General features: G+C 38.2%; 1 protein-coding gene across 1 annotated transcript; it reads left to right on the top strand.

Moving 5' to 3' along the window:
* The first annotated feature begins 1968 nt into the window (after nt 1–1968).
* lonrf2 (LON peptidase N-terminal domain and ring finger 2) lies at nt 1969–23021 on the top strand. The gene is made up of 13 exons (XM_042494510.2): nt 1969–2120; nt 2516–3655; nt 11743–11861; nt 12925–13047; nt 13640–13795; nt 14502–14721; nt 16033–16132; nt 16841–16955; nt 17242–17363; nt 17549–17735; nt 17840–17974; nt 18187–18336; nt 19138–23021. Exons 2-13 carry the CDS (start codon nt 2929–2931, stop codon nt 19294–19296), a joined length of 2313 nt encoding a protein of 770 aa, XP_042350444.2. The 5' UTR covers nt 1969–2120; nt 2516–2928; the 3' UTR covers nt 19297–23021.
* Nucleotides 23022–24904: the final 1883 nt, after the last annotated feature.

Raw genomic sequence — 24904 nt, 5'->3', positions numbered from 1 at the left:
GTGATTCATTATTGTTACCTCATGCTCTGACACATTTCGCGGACAGGCTCTGGCAGGAGGCGTTTCAACATTTTCAAATACGAAATCTGTGTCAAGAAATTATAAAACGCCAAGAATAGACGTTGACAATATGGGACACTCAAGTCTGTTTTATAAGTTAATGAGCAGTGGAGAGCAAGCATGAAAAATGACCCATGTGGTAATGCTTACCATCAATATCAAGCACCGACTGCAGTTCCACGAGTGTTTGTGTATGTTAATGGGTGCATGTGTGGCCTACATGTGACTGCACAGGTCTGCACCTGTGTTAGCGGGCAGGTTATATCATTCCATGATACCTAATCAAGAGATCCATCTTGTTAGAGCTGCTGCTCCTCTTAGTTACAACACACACACACACACACACACACACACACACACACACACACACACACACACACACAGAGAGAGTTGACAGGACAGAGGTGGTTTTATGAGACTAAAGTGAAACAAGTCACAGAGGTGCATGTCATCCTTATTCAGTGTTTTCCAGTTATGAAATGGATACAATTATATATTATGTTTTGCCCCAGTTATATCATTTCTACTGCGAACAAAGTAAATATACTATATCCTGGCAGTTCAATCAGTCAAGCAGATGTTATTTGTATAGCAATTTTCATACAAGCAAAATGGGAACTAAAACTGCCAGAAATGTTGTTACAGTGTGGAATGTAACAAAAAAAGGAAAATTTACCAAAAACATTTATATGGTATTTATTTGCAGTGGTGGAAGGTCGTACTTTACAGATTTCTATGCAGAAAATTACTTTGGTAGAAGTTAAAATCACCTATTCAAATATTACTTGAGTAAAACTCTTAAAGTATCTGCTATTTTCAGTTCTCAAAAGTAATTTTATGATATTAAATGTATTTCAAGTAAAAGTACAAGTAAATGCTGGTAACACAAAGCAAGCAGTCAGAATTTTAAGAATTATTACGTTTTGTTTTTTTTTGTAAAATACACCACATTGAATATGGAGCATACTTTACACTAAAAATTAGGTCTTTTTTTACAACCTAAAGGATTTCAAGACCAAAATCCAGTTTTCCTTCTCTTACATTCCTTCATTTTGCTCCTCCTGAGATTGTTTACGATGGTTTTTACTCAACTTGCCCTGCTCAGGTGCCAGTTCTGCAAAATGAGAAGAGGCCAGGGGCCAGCTGACAAACAAACATTATTACTAAACCATGCAAATCCAGTTGTAACATAGATCAAGTGTGTGCATGGGTCTTTCTAGGATTTTAGGACCTTGGTTGCTTAATTCGAACCTAGATTGGGGTTTTTGAAAAAAAAACAAACAACCATTTTATGCACTCTAGTCGGATAAAGTAAAATTCTTTTCACAAAAAGAATCAATAAAACAGAATAAAAACAGGGAAATGAAACAGGAGCAAGGTCAGCCCAGCAGCCTAGATCCATCTTTGTGGGCTGGGTCCTGTGGAGAAATCCTGAACTGGGTCACAGCTCAGTGTTTGAATGCAGCCACAAAATATGAGACTGGTTCGAATCCAAAAAAATCTGCAACCAGGCTGCTTTTTTTCTGGGCTCAAAATTATAAGTTTGGCCCACGATCTGCATTCAACTCTCATTCAAAAGCTCCAAAAACAGACATGAAACACTGCTTATATAAAGCATTATATAAAACAAAGAATCAATCCCACAGTTGAGGCTGGTTTTGGGGGTTAAAAAACAGAGACAAAGTGATCATTCATGTCAAATAGACTATAAGGGTCGCTGTTATCTCACCTGAAGGCATTTTATTGTGATATCACGTGTGAAATCTTGTTTTAAAAAGGTGTTTGTGTGAAGCTCTAAATCATCCTCTGTTGCCACTGAGAGGTTATACAATATCATTGCGTTATATAAGTGAGCCACTTAACGACCAATGGGAGCGCGCCTCGTGCGTCACGTGACGCCCTGCGCTTGCTTCAGCGAATTGCACAGACATCCAAAGAAGCAACAACCTTTAGCTGCTGATGCTAGCTGGCTACCGACCAAGATGGAGAACCACGGCGACTCTCTTAATCTCACCGCGAGTATCTCGCTTTTGAAAAGGAGGACGTGACAAACGGAATCGGTATTATACACTTTTGTTTTCGGGACATCGCGTTGAAAAGAGTTTGTGGACTTCGACGGGCGGTGTTAGCTTAGTTAACCCGCTGTAGCGTTAGCTAGCTCTCGGCTTTACTGCTCCCGGGGTCTCTTACATAAAAACAACGGCCGAGCGGTTGACTGGAGCAAACATTGGCTTTTTGGGGGGTTTGTAGCTGAGATATATTGCATTTTCCTCGACTTTTATGTTTTGTTGCGTATTTTAAAGCCTAAACTGTTGAGTTTTTATCGTATCTTAACGACGAGTTTGTACGAAATGGAAATTAAGCTTCTTACTTGCTAAGCACGGAGGACTTTACCCACCGCTTCTCCACTAAAGAAAAATGCCATAACACATTTTTTTTTTGTGTTTTCCCGAAGGCGAAATTATCCGAAAAGTTTCCATTTGTGGCCCAAAACGGAGGAGGTGAAAGGGGAGCTGACAGGCGGAAGGCTCGGTAAATAACGCCGACCTTATAGCTCCGAGCAGCCGGTGTTTACAGGGAAACCGCATCCCCTGCTGGCTTCACTGGTGGACAGGCCACAGCTGAGTGTTTGTGGGACTTTGACACGGACCAGCAATGTTGCACTGACGTCCTTTTTTACGGGGGTTGGCGTCGTGTGACTCGGAATGAGTCCTAACCTACTTCCAATGGCTGGGACTCAATCGGAGGTTTGGTTTGACAAGAAGTTAAAAAATAGTTACTTTTGGGTATGAATTTTGGACAGCACGGGGTCGGCTTTTGCCAGACTATTTCTAAGCCTTCCTGTAGTTTCTGCTTTTCCTGTTGAAGATGGAGACGGGGGTGATGTCTCACCAGGGCGAGCTGTTCGTCCACCCGCTCTCCAACCCCGGAGCTGCGGGGATCTGCCCCGAAATGCTGGAGGTGGCAGAGGAGGCCAGCCGGGCTGGAGACTTTAACCTGGCCGTGGAGATCTACAGCTCCCAGCTCGCAGACCTCCAGCAGCCGGACAGGGGTTTATGCCTGAGGAAAGCCGACACTCTGGCCCGAGCAGGGCGGGTATCTGAGGCTCTGGACTCGTATTGCACCGCGGCCAGTTTGGGCAAACTGCGCCCGGAAGAGCTGAGCCTCCTGGTGGAAACCATCGCCCGGACCCTCCGTGAGAAAGATCTCCCCGGGACACTAAACGGACATGGTAAAAGCAGCAGCGGGGACGACGGGGTTGACAGTGATGGTGACTGTGGAGACGATGAAGCGCTGGACTTGTTTTCATGTCACCTCTGCAAGTGTCTGCTCCACGAGCCCACAACAGTGGAGTGTGGACACACTTTCTGCAAACGCTGCTTAGAGGACGACTCTGTCAAAGAGTGCATACACTGCAAACACAAGTTAAACAGAAAAGATGGCCGGAGATTAGACGTTGTTCTCAGTGGCCTGCTCGATAAACTGTTTGCAACTGAAAGCAAAGCTAGGAAATTCTGGATCGAAGGTGAAGTTTTGTGGAAAGACCAGAACCTCTCGGATGCCTTGGAGAAGTACAATGCAGCACTGGATCTAGGTAAGCGTGCACAGCTTGAAAGAAGTACTGTGCAAAAGTCTTTGGGTCACCTTAATTTTGTTTTTCAGACTCTTTATTAAGATCTAAAGAATACAGAGAAAATACACAATGCATCAAAACAACAAAAAAGTCAGAACAAATGATAATTCAGATTGCAGTCATTATTTAGTGTGAAATGTAGAATCCTTCAACCATAACAAAGGGCAGCTTAAATAATCAATACTGAGCTTTGGACATGCCTTGATCTGGTGGAATTACACCAGAAGATTGTATATCTAACTTTCTGCCAAAGAGAGTTCAAAACATGCTAAGTGGAAAAGGGAGACCACACCAAATACTTTCATCTTTAGTCTTATGAAGATGTTTTATTCAGAAATATTTGTGTTTTTAATATTGTATACATATTTCCTTTATGTTTTGGTTTTATTATACCCGAGAGACTACTGAGAAATATGCATGATCATTATAAACTTACAAAAATAACAAAGTTTAAGGTGGCCTAAGACTTTATCACAGTTGTGTGTGCAATGAAAAATGTTTTCATAGCAGTATTTTGCACAGGGTGACCTACTTTTTTAAGTGTAGTTCCCCGGTGTCACCGATGAGTGGCGCCCCTCCTTCCTATCTAGCCTGCACTGAGGTCAGACGTTACATGACGCACGGGACTGTTACCTAAGCAGCACACATATTGATCCTCTGCTTTCCAGTGACACATTCATATCATGTTTTCTATTTCTCCTCTGCAGTGCTGTGATATATTGAGGTGCTTTGTTGGAGAGATGCACATGTAGCTCACAATATTTCTATGCTTAATAGGTGCATACTGCAAGAACACATTCCTTAGCTGGGACAGACTGAGTTGGACTTTTGGCAGAACCCCTCCCCTTAATTTGGGTGTTTCATAAGCTTGCAATTCATATGTGTTGGATAACATTTAGGGTAAAGTGATAGTTGTGACCTATCTCTTGCTATATTACATGAGCAAAATTTATGAAACATGACTAAATTGGCTTGATTTCTTCAAAAAACATGTAAAGAAGGCAATGAGCAACCTAATTTTAAATATATTTGTAATAATTATGAATTTAATTTCCCTCAAGAAAATTAGCACAAAACAACAAAACCAGAAAATGACCAGAAAAAAAGCTAAAATATAATAAAATGTAATAAAAAGAAATAGGGCTGCACCTAAGGATTATTTTTTTATTGATCTAACTATTATTTTTCTATTACTCAATAAATATAACAACAAATTTACTGGAAATAACATTACAAAACTTGTCACACACTACAGGGCATTATTCTCCAACAAAAAATAGCCCAGTCTTAACTGGTAATCTGTGTTTTACAGTCTGATATAAAGTCTCTCCAAAATAAAATTAATGCAAGAGCTTATTCCACTCAAGCAAAAGGAATGTAGTGCAATCTACATTTAGCAATCCAACAGCAAAATAAATAAAATGATGTAAAATTCAAGTCACTTAACAAAAAAAAGCATCTTACAGTTGAAGTAGTGCAATTTGAATAACATTATAACTTTTCTGTAACAGAAATAATTAGTAAATAACTAGTACATTCTTTTTGCATCAAAATAGTCCAGCCTTAAGGCACACCGCTGCCTGCTGATATGAGTACTGTGTTTTTATATTTATAAGCACATATTTGACTCATTTATGAAGTTATATAAGCTCCTGCACAGTGGACAACACCCTCCTGTAAATGTTTCAAAATAAAATGCATTGTGTCAGTAACTGATGGCATTCTGTCCACAGAGACACAGTCAGATAGCTTTTGTTTTGAAAGGGAAGCAAGGAAGTTGAGGTAAAACAAACATCTTTGTATATCCTCATCTCTGTGACAGAGAGAGACTTTAAACTACAGTATAAAGGTATAAAGTGCCAGTGTCATGTGTAAAAAAAAAAAAAAAAAAACGGCGAGCCACTGTTTCTCTAGCGCTGCCCGGGCGAGCAGTGTGCATACTCTTACTTGATACATGGGCGACGAAATAAAAAACAATATGGCCAACACTGCTCACGTTCTCATTACACGCTGTGTGAAATGGTGCGATGCATCGATGCATGTTACGTGAATCGACGTAATCGATTACATCAACGCGTCGCCCCAGCCCTAAAATGAAACAATAATGATAACATTAATAATAATATACATTATATACTGTATATGTATATATTTCTTTTCTGTAATCTTATTTTAAATATATCGTTATAAATATCGTTTCCTGAACATTTATACACACACACACATTTCTATATGTCTCTCTCCCTCTCTCTCCCTCTCTCTGTCTCTCTCTCTCTCTGGAAAATTGCTATTTTGTCCCCATTACATCCACTCAGATATTTTATTTGTATGCATAATGTGGGCATACTGCAAGAAGACATTCCCTAGCTGAGACAGACTGAGTTGGACTTTTGGCTGAACCCCGCCCCTTACTTTTAGTGTTTCATAAGCTTGCTATTCACGTGTTGGATAACACTGAGGGTAAAGTGATATATCTGACCTAACTGTTGCTGTACTACATTATCAAAACGCCAACCTACTTTATTTTGCTTCACCTGTGGGATTTCTGTCATTTGAAGCAGCTGTTTGCCTGAACCTGCAGAGCCACAAAAACAGAATGTTCTGTTCTGCTCTGGTGGCATATTGCATAAAACGTGCCAGCGTGTTTCATTAATCGCTTGCCAGGGCAAGTCTCGTGTTGCACTGTTTGAATCCCAACAGAAAGTTGAACCGACCTCTCTCCGCCTCTGGCCTACATATCAGAGTCACATTAAAAGTCAATTTCCTGTCTCTTTTAATAGCTTAACGGGTGAAACCAAGGTTCATGGAAAACCTGAAAAAGTCATATTTCACAATGACTTTTTCCAGACCTGGAAAAGTAATTAAAGTAGCAAAAATAATTGAAAGTTTTGGTAAATAATGGAAATTTGGTGTGTGTAATGAATTTGATTACATTAATGTAGCAATGGCAAAACGACATAACATAGCTTTATTATGAATCGATGTGTGACAACATTTTGGTTATGTTTTTGTTTATTTATTCATCATGAAAGTTTCTTTATTTTTCCCCCGCGCTTCGTTTCTCCCTTCATATATTTCCATAAAGTATATCAAATCATTTTTGAAGGACTTTTGGCTCAGGGCATGGGCATACAACTTTAAATGGCTGGATTTTGTATTTATTTTAAACCTGATTTTAAACGAAAACATGCCCTCCAACCTGCATGTCTTCTTTTAAAAAGTGACATCTTTTTATTTTTCCCTTTTTAAAAAAAAGTTTTAGTTTTTCACGAAATTTTTTCTTTAAAATTTGTTTTTTATTTTCTTTAAGTGTTTTTTCTTTAAATTGTTTTTAAAAAGATAGCATTTTTTTTCTTTAAAATCAGCTTTTTTTTCTTTACTTTGAACATATTTAGCAATTTTATATGAAAATTTTGGCACCTTTTTAAAATTAAAAATTACCCTGCTTACCACATCCAGAAACTGTAAAAATTTTGTTTGAATTTTATATTTATTATTTCATATGTTATATAAAAAAAGCTGGGCAAGTGGGGCAAGGAAAAAAAAATGTCCATGAAAATGTGTGGGATCCCTGTGAAACAAGGCAAGCATTATATTCCAGTCTCTTTTTTTTTTGTCATTTTGTCCGTTCAAATGGCACATTTTCATATATTTCTCTTCCCGGATCAATATTGATTCAAGCCTTCTGTCATGGGAAGGACTCCAGGTGACAGGAGGACAGAGTGCCTTCACAGCTTTGGCGCTGCCAGTCAGTGTTTTCCCAACAAATGCAGCAGGAAGCCGTGTGGCGTCTGTCAGCAGAAACGCCGCTGTTATCCAACCTGTGCCACTTAGGCAGTTTTGCCCGTGCCACATGTCAACATGTTATGCAGTGCATTTACACAATGAAAGTGATATAATGATGGACTGTCTTGTGTAAGGGACAAACAGGTGGAACAGTGTGTACTAAGGAGTGTTGCACAAGAAAGCAAAACACAGGCAGGGAAAATTAGAGCAGAGTGATTCATAAAAAAACAAAGTGAAAAACAATGAGATATGCAGTTACCTCTCTGTTTACTGCTCATAATCACATTTTCTTTTACTCTTCCTGCCTAATGTTTTTTTAAGTCTTTGGTGAGAATCAACAAGGATGTAGGTCACCCACCTTCTCTTTTAACCCTTTGAAACCTGAGCAAATGGGCTTGATTTATTTCAAAAACATAGAGAGAAGGCAAAAAGCAACGTAATGAGAAATATCAGCAATTAGTAACATTAGTAAAAAGTTACCAAAAAAAGTAAAAGTAGCACACACAAAAAAGAAAAATCAGAAACCGACTTGGGGAAAAAAGCTAAAATAAAATAATAAATAAAAATGATAACATTTTAAATATATAATGATAATAATTCTGAACATAACTTTCTGGGCATTTTCCCCCCAGTAGGTTTTGAATAAATTGATCTACATTTTATACATGGAAAAAAACAGGCAAATTAAAGCAAACAAGTGTAACGACCAAGTGCCATAAACAAAAACAAAAAGACGGCCTATAAAAAACCTATACTTAAACCTCAATAATCAAATACTTAATCCACTTAAACCTAAATATTACATGTTTGAAAAGGAGTAGGAAGAAGTACATACATAATTTATTCCTGCCCCTTTATAAACATTACCATTTTATATAAGTGACTTCCCAAATTTTATATACAACCTACCATGATATGGACAATTATCTCAGATTTATATATATATAACCCAATACAATATAACCCACTATCCCAGTTTTATATACAATTAATTATCTCTTTTTTTAAAACTAATTTCTAGGTTGTTTTTCTTTGGTCCACTTTTAAGAATTTCTTGAAATTTGCAGGACATTTTATGCCAAGTTGTTTTTGGGACATTTTTATTTATTTGGTCTCACTTACTAGCAACAGTCACGTAGTCATTGTTGGTTAAGTACATTTTCAGAGTAAACCAACCAGTTTTTTTCCATTGTGGAAACAAAAAACAAACAGAATATAGGCTGTTTTGCATTTGGAATGTATAAAATTAAATAGTTGAATAGACATATTTAAACAAAGGAAGGGTGTTTTTGGGATGTAGGCCTACACATTTCCACTTTCTCCAACATCTGTAGATTTATTTCCCTGAAGCCCTATTGAAAAGGTTCCATCATAAAGATTTGCTGATTGCCTTTTTTTGAAAGAAATCAAACCTATTTGCTCAGGTTTCAAAGATTTAAATGCTCGACAGGTGTCAAAACACAGCACAAGAAAGAGTTAAAAGCACGCCAAGTTTGAGGAACTGCAGGCTTCTTTCCGTCATATTTACCTGATACAGCGTCACCGTCACGTGTTTACAAAGTTTGTTCTTCAGTGTGTCAGGTGCCCATACGCAGCCAAACCGATCTCACTTCTTAGCTTAGTGTTTCTGCACGGTGCAGCCGAGACTCCGGGGACAGAACTGAACAATGTCCACAAGTTGTGATCTTCCTGCCTTTGAGTGTGAAACAATGCAGGTGTAATTTTATAGCTTGTTGCCCCTGAACAGTTTCCCACTCATAACTACTGTCTGCTTTGCATTAGATATGAACATTGTTGTTTTCTCTATATAATAAAATAGAGAGATTGCAAAGTGATTCAAGCGGTGTTGGAAACCGTTCCCTATCACGGAAATATTGCACTATATCGTGTGTTTGCCATTTTGTAGTAGTGTTCGAATTCTCAGTGGTTTATTTCATCCACTATATATTGCACTATAAAATACTTAAAATAATAGTGCACAGCAAATTTGAATGTACCACGATGCAATGCGGCTATGTATTTCTGCAGGAAGAAAATTCCAGCATAATGTCCGAAATCTCGTTTGGTTACTCTTTATGTAGTTGATTATTTAATACACACCATCACAGTGTCACGGTGTCAAAGTTTCCTCTATTTGGAACCAGTTAATTACATACTTATAGGATGCGCATGAGCACTCGAGCACCTGATTCAGATGCTAGTAGAATAGTAGCACTTTTTTGTCACATAAAAGCAAACAAACACAAACTGACCCAGCTGTTTATGAAAAAGTTTGTTTTTGATCCGCACAGACACAGGGAACATTCAGTGATTTCAGTCAGACATCACTCAGTCTAACGTTACATAAGAGCTCGGTGATAAAATAGTAATTATCGCAATATAATTTTCTACATTAGTGATAGAAATGAATGTTACACCACACATACACCTGTAGAGAGGGTCTGTAATGCACCTTAAACTCTGGTTGATTCACAGTATTACAGTTCAGAAAATCTTAGACGCCCACATACAGTTAAACAGCAACCAGCGGGTTTCAATAACAAAACATCTGCACTAAGACCGAGAGCCACACGAGTTTCTGTTCCTGTAATATTACACTACAGGAAGCCATTGAAGTCACAGGAAATCATTTTCATAGATAGGCGTTAATTATGGTTGCCTTGACACTAATCTTTGTTAGATTTATAGACTTTTGTGAAATGATGTTTATTTTTGGTACTGTTCTCTGACTGTAGAGGGCAGGAACTTTAATAGCACTTTGTCAATAATGCAACAGCTTGCTAGTAAGCAGCACTCATAAAAACACATTAATAAAAAATTAACTTGAATAAATAGATGTAGACTTCAGTGGAGGAAGCACTTTATTTTCTAGGCATAATGTTGCAAATGTTCTCACAATAGTATAGTTCAATATTTCGGGGACACATGTAGCTCGGGCAGCTTCATCTACTTCTGTTCAGTTTTTAGGGGAGCTTTTGGAAAATGTTTTCTTGAATAACTTTCAGAATCCAAAGTTCCATACAAGAAATGAGCAAAAAAAACTTTTGTGTAAGCATCACCAACTCAGTAAGCTGAAAGGAAGGTTTAGTGGCCTTTTCCAAAACGTCACTTTGCGTATGCACAGCCTGAGTGAACCCCTCCTGTTCCTTTGCAGTTTTATGGAAGTATGATTAGTCTTCCACTAATGTGTTGATTAAATGCATTCAATATTACTTACTTACCTTAAAACTGATCAAATGTTGGTCAATCAAAGTCCATGTTTGCAATAATATTTTTTCATCAGGCAGGAACGTCCTGCTGTTTAACACTTCTGGAACCTGGATTGACATCAATTTTTTGTGCTCTCCCCAGTTGCCTTAAACAAGCATTTAAACATTTGAAAGTTCAAAAACATGGGAAAAAGCCAATCAGCAACTTGGCATGAATTGTCCCACAAATTGTAAAAAATATAATAAAAGGTGACCCAAAAATGTATATATACTGTATACTTATCATTTTTATTTCAATGCATTTTTTTTAATTTCCATGATTTTTTGTTTTTATGCTTATTTTCACCCTCTTTTTTGTACCTTGCTAATATTTTTCGTGAAGTTGCTCACTGCCTTCTTTCCATGTTTTTGAAAGAAATCAAGCAAATTTCAGTTCAGGTTTCAAATGCTTTACATAGAAAGTTTATAAATATATAACTTTTAGCACTTATATTTATTGTAGCACTTTTTTTCAGGTAATTCCCTGTGTGTTTTTTTTTTGTTTTAATTTTATGTAATTTACTTTTCTTTACTTTTTACCTATTTCTTACTAATTTTTCAATATTTTCTTGTGAAGTTGCTCACTGCCTTCTTTCAATATTAAAAAAAATATATATATAAAAAAAGAAAGAAATCAGCCAATTTGCTCAGGTTTTAGTGGTTAGGAAAGAGAAAATTGAGGACAGTCAGGATTTTCAGAGAAGTGCAAACTGGGTTCATGAGTTACATGTAATGATTATTTAAGTGTGTCGTTTGCTCCTATGACACACAAACCCGGCTGTGCAGTAAGTGTTGTATAACAAAAATAGTCTGGCAATTGTCCACTGACACGACTGAGGTTATAACTTATCACAGTGTAAATGACACGGCATACTCATGCATCAAATAGGTCTGTAGCCACATGTTACATTGTTGCCCTACTTTTGCAAGACCTAGAAAAACGTGTTTGTCCATTGCAGGCGTGTCCACTGACCTGATGGTGTATGTGTGTGTGTTTTTCTCTGTGGTCTACAGCGCCCTCTTCAGGCAGACTGCTGTGCCAGCGTGCTAAGTTGCACATTGAGATGAGGAACTTCAGTCAGGCCATGCAGGATGCCAACTCTCTCTGTCGGATAAAACCTCTCTGGCCAAAGGTGAGACGACAGTTTGAAATGGATCTGCAGGGCAAAACGAATACATCTGAGTCCTATCATTCCTTATAAAACTTATTTTCACTCAGATTTTAAGTTCATAAACAATAGAAAGTTGTTCTTTTTCCATCCCCTGCAGAGTGCAGTTAACAGGACAGCTCGGAGTATAATTCCACTAAACTAAAGCAAAGCTGTTGATTATGATGCAGATCTGCATGCATTTTTAAAAATAGTAATAATAAACACTCCGTAGAGATCCTACAGTTATTTTTCACATATTTTTGCATCAGACTTTTTTTGATTTGATAGATAAAAGCCACAGTATAGATAAAAGTTATACAGTAGTTTAAAAAAAAGTAGCAAAATGCTGGTAAAATATGCAAGTGGCTGTCAGATTTGCCTCTATCACCAGCCAAAGAAATCCCAATAGTAATCTGTTGAGTGGCTGGTAAATTTTGTAATGCAGCAGCCACAGTAGCAGGTGGACAAAAAAGTAAACACACTGAATCGATTAATCAGGAAAATTTATGATCAACTATTCAACTATTTGATTAGTTGTTATTTGGAAAAAAACACAACTTGCTTATTTCAGACAATACCAAATTGCTCACAGTAGCACATTGTGTATATATATAACATTTCATAGCCTATGGATTAATTAATTAAATTTCGCATGTTTGATTAAATTCGTGATGACCGATTAATTGATTAACTGTTATCATCCCTAACCCCCAGTCTCTGCAGTAATTGCTGGTATAAAATAAGCACATTATTATTTGGTACTAAAGCTATTAGCAGTGTAAGTGGGTATTAAATATTACTGCAGATTTCAAAACCTGTTGCTAAATTAGGGAAATTTGGTTTAAGGGTGGAGTTAAAAATAATTATTATGATTATAATTTTAAAACTGCTATAATAGAGATACTTTTCCATCACAATACAGCCCATAAAATCCCCCGTTGACAAAAAGAGATGGCAGCTCTGAGGGTGTTTTTTTCTTTTTGCATGTAGAAGAAAATAAAGGATTGTGTTATTCATGCGTTCACTGAATGTTTGTGTGTTTTAGGCTCACTGTCTTAAAGCCACAGCGCTGACTGAAGCAGGCCGGAAAGACGAGGCCTTGCAGGAATACTTTATGTGTGTGGCTCTAAAGCCTGACTGGACCAAAGTCAAACTGGAGGCTCAGAAGGTAAGAGAAGCTGCTTTGATTTAAAATAGTTAAATATGTTTTATATGTTTGATGATTTGTTCATCCTTTGGTATAATGTTCTTTAGTTTCTGATTTTGAGAACTCGAGAAAGTTTAAGTGAGTGTCACAGCTGGAGATGTACTGATTGCCATTTTCTCGAGTAAATTCTGATCTTTCTTTCTAAGAACTCGGATTAACTATAATGTGAGCAGCGTGCATGGAAATTAACTACTTTTTTTCCCTTGCTAGTCTGAATAAGTTGCTATTTTGTTCCTCTTTGCTTGTAAAAATAAAGTCACTGTGAGAGTCTGAAAAGTCGCCAATGAGGGGCCATGACGAAGGATTTTTTATTGGGTGACCTCTGTGCAGTCAGTAGTAAACAATGTGCAGTGCATGCATGTAAATTTGATTGGCTTTATCTGAGACTGGATTAGGATGGTCTCTCGTGGGACCCCTCCCTGCAAATAATTCATTTTTTTATAGCTTATTTATTTACAGAGAAGTAAATAAATGTTCCCGTCTACTTCTGCTTTTGTGTACTGTTTATACTCACCAGGTGCCTTGTTGTGTTTCATCTTGTTTCATCTTTCAGGTTCTTAGCGAGCTGTTCTCGTCTGTTTTTGAGAATGAGGACATGCCAACGCCGCTGCACCCGCTGCAGGGGGGGATGGCCACCCGACTCATCAAACCGCCTGTCTTGCTCAGATCCCTGAGGCCGCTCACACAGAAACCTGGCTCCTCGTCACAGGTAACTGCACACAATTCGACCAATCCACAATTAAAACATCTGTTGCCACAAAGAGACTGTTTATGTTTGGAGCTCTACCATTCATTGGGAGCGCTGTTGGAGTTTATTTATAGCACCACATTGTTTGAGCACAGAGTGTACTTTTGGCATTGAATGAGCAGCAGAACGTCAGGCGCATTTTATTTTTCTGGGTCTCAAAGTTTGCATTCATGTACAAACAGCTGCTCCTTTCATCCATTGATCTAATTTGATGTGATCAGCTGTGAGCAGATCAACAGATCAATTATTCACCCCGTGAGTGACAAACTGCTGCTGAGAGATAAAAAAAAAGATCTCAGGGAGTGTGTGGCCTGCGGTGCATCCACGAACCCGGAAAAAAATATTTTACAAAGGGACACAGGCATTTATTTAATGAAGAAAAGCTTCTGTCGCACATAGGCTCTCATTTAATATGAAACGCTGATTTTATTATTTAATCCTCAACCCTGTGTGCTAATTATATTTTGTTTAATTTTACTTAGGCATCTCAAAGAAATCAGCCACACAGTTTGCAGGGAAATTCATAAGCATGCTGTCTGTATTTGAGCACTTCCTGTCGAATGTATCTTCATTGCTGTTGTCAGGATTGTGGCTCTTTGAATGATCATCTCTTCATAATCGACCAGCTTTGACGGACTCACTAATCTCTCTCTGTTTGTCTCTGTAGGACTCAGAGTTCAGTGTGACTAAAAGCGCTCCACTGGACGACACCAGACTCTCCTCTCCATCTCCCGGTAAATCGGAGCGCTCCGCGGGTGAGAGCAGCACAAAGAGCCTAGCTGACGTTCTGGCCGCATTGCCGCCACCGCCTGGTGTCCTCAAGAGGAAACACAGCGGAGACGGACCCTCGGCAATCTTCAACACGCCCTCCAAACTGCTCAAACCTGGTAGGAGAAGCTGAGTTTCATGTCGATATTAGATCGTATATTGTTTGACTGATGACTCTCGTGAAAGTACCACAATACTGATCAGTAATTACCTTACATTTATTGAGCACTCTTTATTTTCTGTATTCATTTTTGTTTCCTTTATTTCTGTTCCTACTTGTCATTTACTCAGTTTTATTTCAATTATTTTATTTTATTTGTAAGGACAACACACTTTAATCAGTGTTTCTGTAAATGTGCCAGTATAGCCATTTGGTTTATTTTCAACTGGAATCCTTTGGCACGATGTTTTGAAACCTTTAAAACGGTAAAATTCACATAACAACAGCAGCAGGACGCCATAAATACAGCAACAACCAACAGGAACTCCAAAGACAGAACACAGTCGACGCGAAGCAACAAGAAACAGCAGAACAACAGTAAAAAAAACAATAGCACAGCAAAAACAAATACCATTTTAGCACAAATAGCCATGCAGCAACAACATACAGATTTTTATTGGTGCCACTTTCACTTTAATGCCTTTTCTGCACGATACAGATATTTTTAAAAACAGATATTTTCCTCTAAATTTTGGCTTAACGTCTACACAGAAACAGTTTTAAGGCACAGAAACAGATTTTTTGTAAAAGACAGTGGGGCATTCTTGACAGTTTCACTATTTAAGGGGGACCAACTCTGACATGAATATAAATATCAACAAAGATTTTTTTCTCACTTCAAAGTCTGACAGTATTAAGTAATGAACAAATAAATGCAACAAAGCAACACAGTAATTTTAAGATGCAAATAAAGAAAAGAACAAGCACTACAAGTTATTACTTTCATCACTGAGTTATCAGTGTGTTATCAAGTTAATGGATGCGTCTCGATCCTGTTTGGCTCAAACAGTCCGGCGCCGTGTCATCCTGCAGGCTCTGCACTCAACCGGTTAAGCTACTTTTCCATCTAGATAAGTCTGTTGTCTGTCACTGCAGCTTTTTAAAAAATCTGTGCTAATGTTTTTGTGTTGCTTCATTGTTGATGATGACAAATTAATGAGCAATGTATGTTACAATTTTTTTCCACTATTATGCACAACATTAACTGCAAAGACTCATTTTCTAAATCACTGATTGTAGTTTTCATTATGTTTTCAACTGAACTTTGTGACCTGACTGTCAACACAGTGTGATTTGCCCAAAACGCTTTTAAACGACAAAGACTGAAAATTATCCTGAAGTGTAGAAATCTGCCCTCTCCGCTGCTCTGTAGATAATAAATAATCTGAACACACACACTAACGTGATGACGTTGTCATGTTTTGTACAGACGAGGCAAGCAGCGTTCAGACAGCGGCGGTGAATGGAGCGAGGACGTTTCCTGCTGAGCTGTTGGACAGTGGAGACATGGAGTGTTCGCTCTGCATGAGGTGACTGCACACAGCCTTCAGCAATCACACACACTTCAGCTGGATTTACACCACAGGTGCAACGATTCTGATTCGGCTTTTTTCGCTCATGTGGCAACAATAGATATGTATCAAGAACGCGTGAGCCGGAAAAAAGCACGATATCAGATATTCACTTCAGTTTCAGGCCTCATTCATGTGTGGAAATAAGTCAGATATGATTCGGATATCTGCAAATGAGTCTGTACTCCAGCAGACAGGTAGAATATTCCCTGGCATTGCGATTCGTACGTAATTGAAAATGCGACATGGTTACCTGTCTATAGTGTCTGGGGTGAAGAAACTGTCAAGGCAAAAAGACAGGGTTTGTATCAAAAACAGACATTTTAGCCTTTGTTTACGTGTTTCAAGCAAAAGCAAAGTTTAAGCAAGTGTTAATGGAGATGTCAGATTTCAGTCACTTTAGAGTAGATGTAAGCAGGTGGTCAAAACATATTCAGATACAGGCAACAAATTGGAAGACTTGTGTAAATCCAGCCTGTATGTTTTGAAAAGTTAGGACTAAAAACACAGCAATAACCTAATTTCTTACATTTTAATCCAACTTGTTGTCAAGACATTTATCTATGACATGCGGCTGTGATGTTAGTGGCTAACAGCCAGTGTTAGCAGGTGCATCAGTTTAGTTTTGGTTTGGTGCTTTTTCATGTTCTCCTGTCTGTTCTCCAGATTGTTCTACGAGCCGGTGGCCACTCCCTGCGGACACACCTTCTGCCTCAAGTGTCTGGAGCGCTGCATGGACCACAACCCCAACTGCCCTCTGTGCAAAGAGAATCTGTCTGAGGTACACACACATTTACTACAGTCAGATATGCAAAACATATTTACTACAGTCGAATATGCAAAACACATCTACTACAGTGAAATATGCAAAAAAAAAACATCTACTACAGTCAAATATGCAAAAAAAAAACATCTACTACAGTCAAATATGCAAAAACACACAGGCCAAAGGATTAATAGATCAATCAAAAATAGATTAATCAAAAAATTTTGACAGATTAAATGGTAGTGGAAACCTAGTATGTAATAAAGACCTTGCTGACAGTGTTTGTGTGATGTCGTTGCAGTTTCTGGCCTCCAGGGGCTACAACAAGACCCTGCTGATGGAGGAAGTGCTGCAGCGTTACCTTGGAGATGAGCTGGCTGAGAGGAAGAAAATCCATGAAGAGGAGATGAAGGAGCTGTCAAAGTCCGTTTCTCTCACACAGACAGTGTTTTATGAAAAAACAAAATACAAAATACTGCATTTTATTTGCTGTCCCTTTGACAGTTAAAATTACTCATTTTACCGCCAAGTTCAACGTAGAATAAGTTGTTTTTAAAAAGCCATAAATGGATGTTTGATATCTAAAATGTTGAAATCGTCTTTTGCAGCTTGAACCAGGAAGTTCCCATCTTTGTGTGCACCATGGCCTTCCCCACCATCCCCTGCCCGCTGCACGTGTTTGAGCCGCGCTACCGCCTCATGATCCGCCGCTCCATGGAGACGGGCACCAAGCAGTTCGGCATGTGTATAGCTGACGAGCTCAAAGGCTTCGCTGACTACGGCTGCTTGCTGGAGGTGAGTGTGTGTGTCTGGAGTTGTTACAGACGGTACTTCTCTGGTCTATGCAGTCAAATAACAGAAATCCTACCAGTGCCAATACAAGATAAACCGTCTTTCAGGTGCGAGATGTGAAGTTCTTTCCCGACGGTCGCTCGGTGGTCGACACCATTGGCGTGTCCCGGTTCAAGGTCCTCAGCCACGGCCAGAGAGACGGCTACAACACTGCCAAGATAGAATACCTGGAAGACAAGAAGGTGGGCTGAGCGTGTTTTCTGTTAGACTCCTTCATTCCAGACTCTCTCCATCATGCTGCTGTCTGTCAAACTTTTGCCCTGAGCCACTCTGTGACAGCCGAGCAGCAGAAAAGAAAATAGCCCTCCATTCTGTTTTACACAAGCATATTCAACAGGGAGCATTGGTCTGTCTTTGCATTTATTAAAAAAAATGTAAAATGTTGTCCAACCAGGTGGAGGGGGAGGAGCTGGTGGAGCTACTGAAACTGCACGACTCTGTGTACGAGCAGGCCAACAACTGGTTCACCTCTCTGAAAGACAACATGAAGAGCCAGATCCTCAGCCACTTCGGACACCTTCCCAGCAAAGACCCCAACCCACAGGTCTGCACCTGCACTGCACACTTTAACACTGTTAGGCAAGGCAGCTTTATTTGTGTAGCACATTTCACATTATATATTATTATAAAAACATAATAAAGATACAGATTAATAAGAGTAAAGAAATAAGATAGAAAATGTAAAATGAATTATATTATTTCAGAACATTAAAATAACAACTGCACAGAGATGCACCTGACAAGATTCCTAGAGGACACAGACACCCCGTTTTTAAAAATATTTTTTACTTTTTATTCATTAAACATAAAGAAAGTACATATAACACAGCGGAGATGCTCACAACACATTCACATCCTTATCGTATTTTTGGTCTTTTCATTTCCATCTTCAGCACTAAAGAGAATATGTTCAATGGTAATACCAACTCGATATATATCTCCCAACTTGCTTTTCAGCCTAAAAAAAGCAAAAAAAATATACAAATATATACAACTGTAAAAATCATAATATAATAGTAAACTTTTTTTAAAGTTAAAAAAAGTACACACATTTTGTGTTCTGTATATTATTTTTTTTTAATTTCATATTTTATTTTGCTTCTATATTTTCATCTTATGTCTTATTCTATTTAAATTTACTGTTTTTATTCTTCCTTTATGTTGATTGTTTTGCACCAAAACACCAAGTCACATCCCGTGAAAATATGGCAATAAAACCTGATTCTGATTCTGAAACAAAAACAAAATAGGAAGAGAAACGATTCATTAAAAACGAAAGAAAAAACAAAAGAAAAAGCAAGTTAAGAAGCTCGGAGATTAACCTTTGATGTTTTTCTGTCTGCAGGCCAGTCCCAGCGGTCCGGCCTGGTGCTGGTGGTTGCTCGCTGTCCTCCCGCTGGAGAATCGAGCCCAGCTCACCATCCTGGCTATGACCTCGCTGAAGGACCGCCTCAATGCCATCCGTAGGGTCCTTATCTTTGTCACACGCAAGAGGCCGCGGTGATCCCCCGACTGCTACAGGGGGAGGGATTTGGGGACAGCCCAGAACCGCTCGGGCTTCTATGCAGTTCAGAAATTTCTTCATTCATTTGTTCCGTCATTCATTGGTTAATTAGGTCACTCGCTGACTGATTAATCCACTCATCTGTGCGTTTGTTTACTCCATCATCTATGTGGCCAGAATTCAGATGCTCGTGGACGCCGTGTCGTGCGGCCGATTTGAGCACATGGCAGTTTGAGCGTCAGTTGGGCGGGGTTTCTCCATCCGTCTGTTCATCCATCCATCCCGCCCACCTGCACCGTCTCACCTGATGAATTCGGCTGCAGCACATCTCATGAACAAGTGACCTATCACCTCTTATTCTCTGTCGAGGCAAAAGTGAGTTTCACACGTAGATCGTTTAGATAATTGGCCTGATTCTCTGTCAGTGAAGGAACAAAAATCACAAAAGCAGCGTGAGTGTTAAAGGTTCGAGAGGAGTCCTTTTTAAACAGAAGTTTACCTGCCACCGCGCCGTGTGGCCCCCAGCTTCCACAACCGTGACAGTTCGTACAGGTACAGTCAAAAACAGAAACTCACCCTCTGAAATATGAAGCAAAAACTGTTGGCATGACGGCAACACTAAAGTGAATGTACCGGTCCCGCTCTAGTCTGTGGATGTTTTCTCTCTGTACGAATCCGTTAGGCGAGACGCAACACGGGGCCCAAGTCCTGCGTGTACGCCAGCCGCTTGGCCCTAAATCTTCCTGACTGAGCCAAAACTCACGTGCAAAAACCCGGAGCTTTCTATCCGCCGCTGCACCCAGCTAGAGGTGAGCGTGTACCTCAGACTTTTTGATGGAGAGTAACGGGCGCCGTGAGAGTCGTTGCATCGAGATATGGTCGTGATTACGCCCGTGTTGACGCTAAAAAACACAGCACGCTGTGTGAGAACAAGTGCAACTCTACAACTTGTTTTCATATAAGTCGGGCTATCACACGAGTTGTAGTTGCATTTAGGAAAACGCAAATGCATCCTCCCAGATCAGTCGGTCTGGAACTTTCTGTCCTGTTGTAGCATATCTCTGGGACTTCAAATACAGACTCAGTGTTAGGGGGTTGATTGTATATTTTTTCTTGTTTTTTTCTGTTTCTCTCTCTGCTATGCCCTTAAGTGTATGTGAATGGTGAACTCTTAAGTTGGGTGATTTATATGTATATCAATGTAACTCTGAGGCCTTTTTAATGTCTTATTTAAGGAACATTTCACCCCCTCTCTCTCCCTCTATCTCTTTCTCTCTCTCAGTACATTTACATGCACGCTGTCATGCAGTCACAGTGCTGAACGTTGCCCTGAGGAGTTCTCCTTTAAGCAGTTAGTTCTGTTAAATGTTTCTCACCTGAACACACTGTGGCCCTCTTTACATCTTCCATTTAAATGCACTCTGGGTGATCGTTTTGCAGTCGGGTAATGCTTGACAACAGATGTTCCTAACGCCCAATTTTCCTGCTGTTGAAACTAAGACAAGCAGTTGACTACTTACGAAGAAAAAAGTCAAAATTAATCACCAATTAACCCCTTGAGTTTGATTTAAAAAAAACAAAAAAAAAACATGAGAAGGCAGTGAGCAACAAAAAGGTGACCCAAAAAATTGCAAGAGATTGGTAAAAAAAAAACAAAAAAACCTGAAGATAGATAGATAGATAGATAGATAGATAGATAGATAGATAGATAGATAGATAGATAGATAGATAGATAGATAGATTAAAAACAAGCTTAAAAATTAAACAAAAAAAATGAGGAAATGACCTGAAGAAAGTGCTTTTTGTAGGAAATTATAATAATTCTGTAACATAAATTTAAAATATTTGTTTTAGATATGTAATTCTGATAAATGTAAATATAGTTCCCCCAGTTTTTTTTCCCTAGACTTTAAAAATAATTTTCCCAAGTGACTACTTTCTTGCAATTTGTGTAACATTTCCTACCAAGTTGCTCATTGCCTTTTTCTCCCGTTTTAGAAGGAAATTGCACCAATTTGTTCAAAGGTTTAAATACTTGTGAAAGATGACTGAAAGAAGCACAAGAAACGTTTTATCTCCGCAGGCGTCAAAGGTTTTATCTGTAGGGTTAAACGTCTGAAAAAAATTGCATATATTAATCGGGTCAGTTAAAATTGATAATCACATTTAATCAAATTGTATTTTAATGCTGTTGAAATGCACTTTGTTTTGTACATTATGAACAACAACTTACTAAATAAAAGTTAACAATTTTTTTAAAATTGAAAACAATATTGTTTAAGGACAATAAATGTTCGGGTAATTTTATTTGGCAAATGCAATTGCTACAAATAATAGTTTTAATAATAAATTTAAGTGACTAGTATTTCTGCTGCTGACTTGCGAGGTTAGCAACATCTAATGGACGAGTCGACTCATGGCTCACGTCCTAATTCTTGACCATATTAAAGCAAAGGTGTAAATATGTAGATCACAGTCTTCGAAATCTTCCTGACTCTTGTCATAGACTGTATTTTTTTAAAAAATTATGAACCAGTTAAGATTTTTTTAAATATTTGTTTTATTTTGCACTAATATTGTCTCTGAAAATGCAGATGATATGATGTAAACCCTCTAACTGTAATTAAAACAAAAAAGATCTTCAAAATATTACTTTTAAAGTTGCTGACAGGATGGGGATCGTTCCCGTTTGAGCCGCGTTCGGCCGTTTGAGCCGCGTTCGGCCGTTTGAGCCGCGTTCGGCCGTTTGAGCCGCGTTCAGCCGTTTGAGCTGGACAGAGCGATCAGATCTCAGCCTGATCTCAGTGTGGACACATTAAGGTGTGAATATAATCAGGTTAAATCACATCTAAAATCTGGATCCAGGATGCATTTCAATGTGAGGCGGAAAGGGGGTCTGTGTTTATCCTTGAGGCCTGGCGAACAAGTTTAAGAACTTTTATTTTTTCTCTTTTATTGGCACGATGTCGTTTCTCTTCACACTTCACGTCACCAGCTGTCGATCAGCCGAGAAGCTTGAAACTGTCGGTGGGAATGTGTTATCTCTCCACAGCGCTGCTGGTGGTCAAAACCTGGTTTAAATAGAAAGATACTTGGTCAAATGTTGCACAATAATTTTCCTGTAGCTCAAATTTACATGGATTAAAGGCACAGTGTGGGATTTCTGACCCCTAGTAGCGCTCTCGAGCCGAGTTTTTGTTTGTACCCTGTGTAAGAGCACTTTTAAGCTTTTCCACGGCTCCACTGTTGGTTCTGGTAAGATGTTAAACATGCCAAGAAACGTAGCACAAAGTACACAGAAAAAGATTGCCAGCTAATGTAAAATCTTTTTATTTTTTAGGATACGTTTTGTTTTGGTGGGAAACGGTGATCCAAAGAGTTCTTTTACAGGATGAATGCTGAAAGAAGTGTTGATGGCTTCAATTTTAATTATTTCTGCAAGTCATAAATAATTAATAATAAATTCACAGCAGCCCCTTACAGGTGAGGAGCAGTGTGAGTCTCATTAACTTGAAGCTGGTTCAGTTGTTTCCGTACGACAGCGTTGTCAGCGTGCATCTAAACGTTTCTCTGTATAATTCTGTCCTTCCAAATGTTTGTGACTCCTCTGCAGTCACTTGCTCTCCGTTCGGGGACGGGGTTCACAATGTGCTGCATTTCCCTGGTATATTTGTAAAGGGAGATCTTATACCTATTTTTTATTGCAAATAAAGAAAAACACATCACGTCCTGTTTCTACATGTTGTTTCATGTTGTGGTTAAAGTGAAAGAACGCTGTACTGCAGGGCTCGCACTGTCATGAAAAACATGGAAGTTATGAAGGAAAAAGGTCAGAAAAAATCATCTTTTTTTTTCTTTAAAAGTTTATGACAATTTAAAAAAAAAAAGATTTCCTTTTTCTCGCCCCAAAGTTTACCTTTAAAGAAGTGAACAAAAATTTTTTAAAAAATTTAAACTTGAGTTGAGATCAAATGAAAATGAGATGATAAATAATGCAAGATGCATTTAATTCAGTATAAATCTAAAAATAAAAAGACCAAAAATAAATAAAATATATATAAAATATATAATATTAAAATAATTTTAAAAAAAATAATTTTGATTCTGACTGTTAGATATTGTTTTCTGGAAAAGGTTTTATTCTTTTTCAGAATTTACAAATTTCTTATTTATTTTCTTTATTTACAGGACATTTCTTGCCAAGTTGCTCGTTGCCTTTTTCCCTATATTTTGAAAGAAATCAGTTTTCTCAGGGTTCGAAGGTTTTAATATGCTGTATTCTTCACAATGAGAGTCTCCTCTCAGGCTTTGCCTTTGAATGTGTTTTATACTCAGACTGACTGTTGCTGGATATGAAGTGAATTTAGGGTGTTTGTTTTTCCCGCTGCTTTGCCTCCGGTCACAGTAGCACCTTTAGGCCACAGGAGGGCAGCGTTGGTCAGTGAGATGAGGTGCAGGAGCTTTGAGTTCATTCAGGGTTCATCCTGAGAGGAGACAGAAGACAGACAAACCACAGAGAGGCAGACAGCCCACACAGCAAACTCTGACTCAGATTAGGTTATAGCAATGATTGTTTTAGTGTTCTTGGGAAACAAAATACACATTTATGTTCAGCCAACGTTTTCTGACACTGCTTTGTTACATAAAGTTCATTATGTAAACTGAGCTGCAGTCCTGAAAACATCCTCACAACATCAACATCAAAAGTTTTTATCTTTATTTACAGTAATGCAAAATTATGTCAGAAATTTGGATAGATTTGATTTTTACATTTCAGACGCTTCATATCAATGGATGCATTATTTGAGCTGACTGAAATGCCTGCTACGGATAGAATCACAATCAAAAATCAAAAATTGATTTATTATTATTAATATATTTATTTAATTTGCTTTGGTTTTCCATGCAAACATTCAACACAAACATATCGAGATAATTTAGTAAATAATAAGGCAAAGTAATGCAGTGCTCAAGAATGACCCAAAAATTAGCACAAAAAAGGTATAAAGTACAAAAAATATAACTAAAATCAGTCAAATAAATAAATAATTAATAATAACAAAGAAAAAAGTAAAAACAAAACCAACAAAAATAAATAAATAAAATGATCTGCAAAAATATGCTTAAAAATAATAATTCTGTAAAAAAAAATTAAATATACAATTGAAATTATGATTAATATAGTATTTTTGGAATTTTTCTCTAGCTGCTATATTGTAATAATTTTCTAAATCTACCAATTTCTTGCAGTTTGCAGAAAATTTCTTGCCACGTTGCTCATTACCTTTTTTCCCCAAAGGAAAGAAAGCCAATATGCTTAAAGTTCAAATATTTAAATGCTTGTAAAGGCGTCTGAACTCAACTAAAGAAAAGTGATGTTAATCCAGGTTTCAAAGGGTTAAACGTGACCATAACCTAACAAAAATGTACATTGTAGCTGTTTCGAAGTAAGAAAACTGTTGAGCTTTGTGCAGAGATGTGCAAAAATAGTGCCACAAAAAGGGCTGTTTTATACTGAGACGCTGCTGCATGTTTGTGATGATAACAATGACGCGGTTTGCTCAAGGGCATCAGGGAAGAGGCTGCTGCTGTAGAACTGGTTCATCTT

Source organism: Plectropomus leopardus, chromosome 10 (genome assembly GCF_026936395.1).
Source record: "Plectropomus leopardus strain MGB_pleo_1.0 chromosome 10, ASM2693639v1, whole genome shotgun sequence".
Classification (NCBI taxonomy): domain Eukaryota; kingdom Metazoa; phylum Chordata; class Actinopteri; order Perciformes; family Serranidae; genus Plectropomus; species Plectropomus leopardus.
This window is presented reverse-complemented; position numbering and strand designations above follow the sequence as displayed.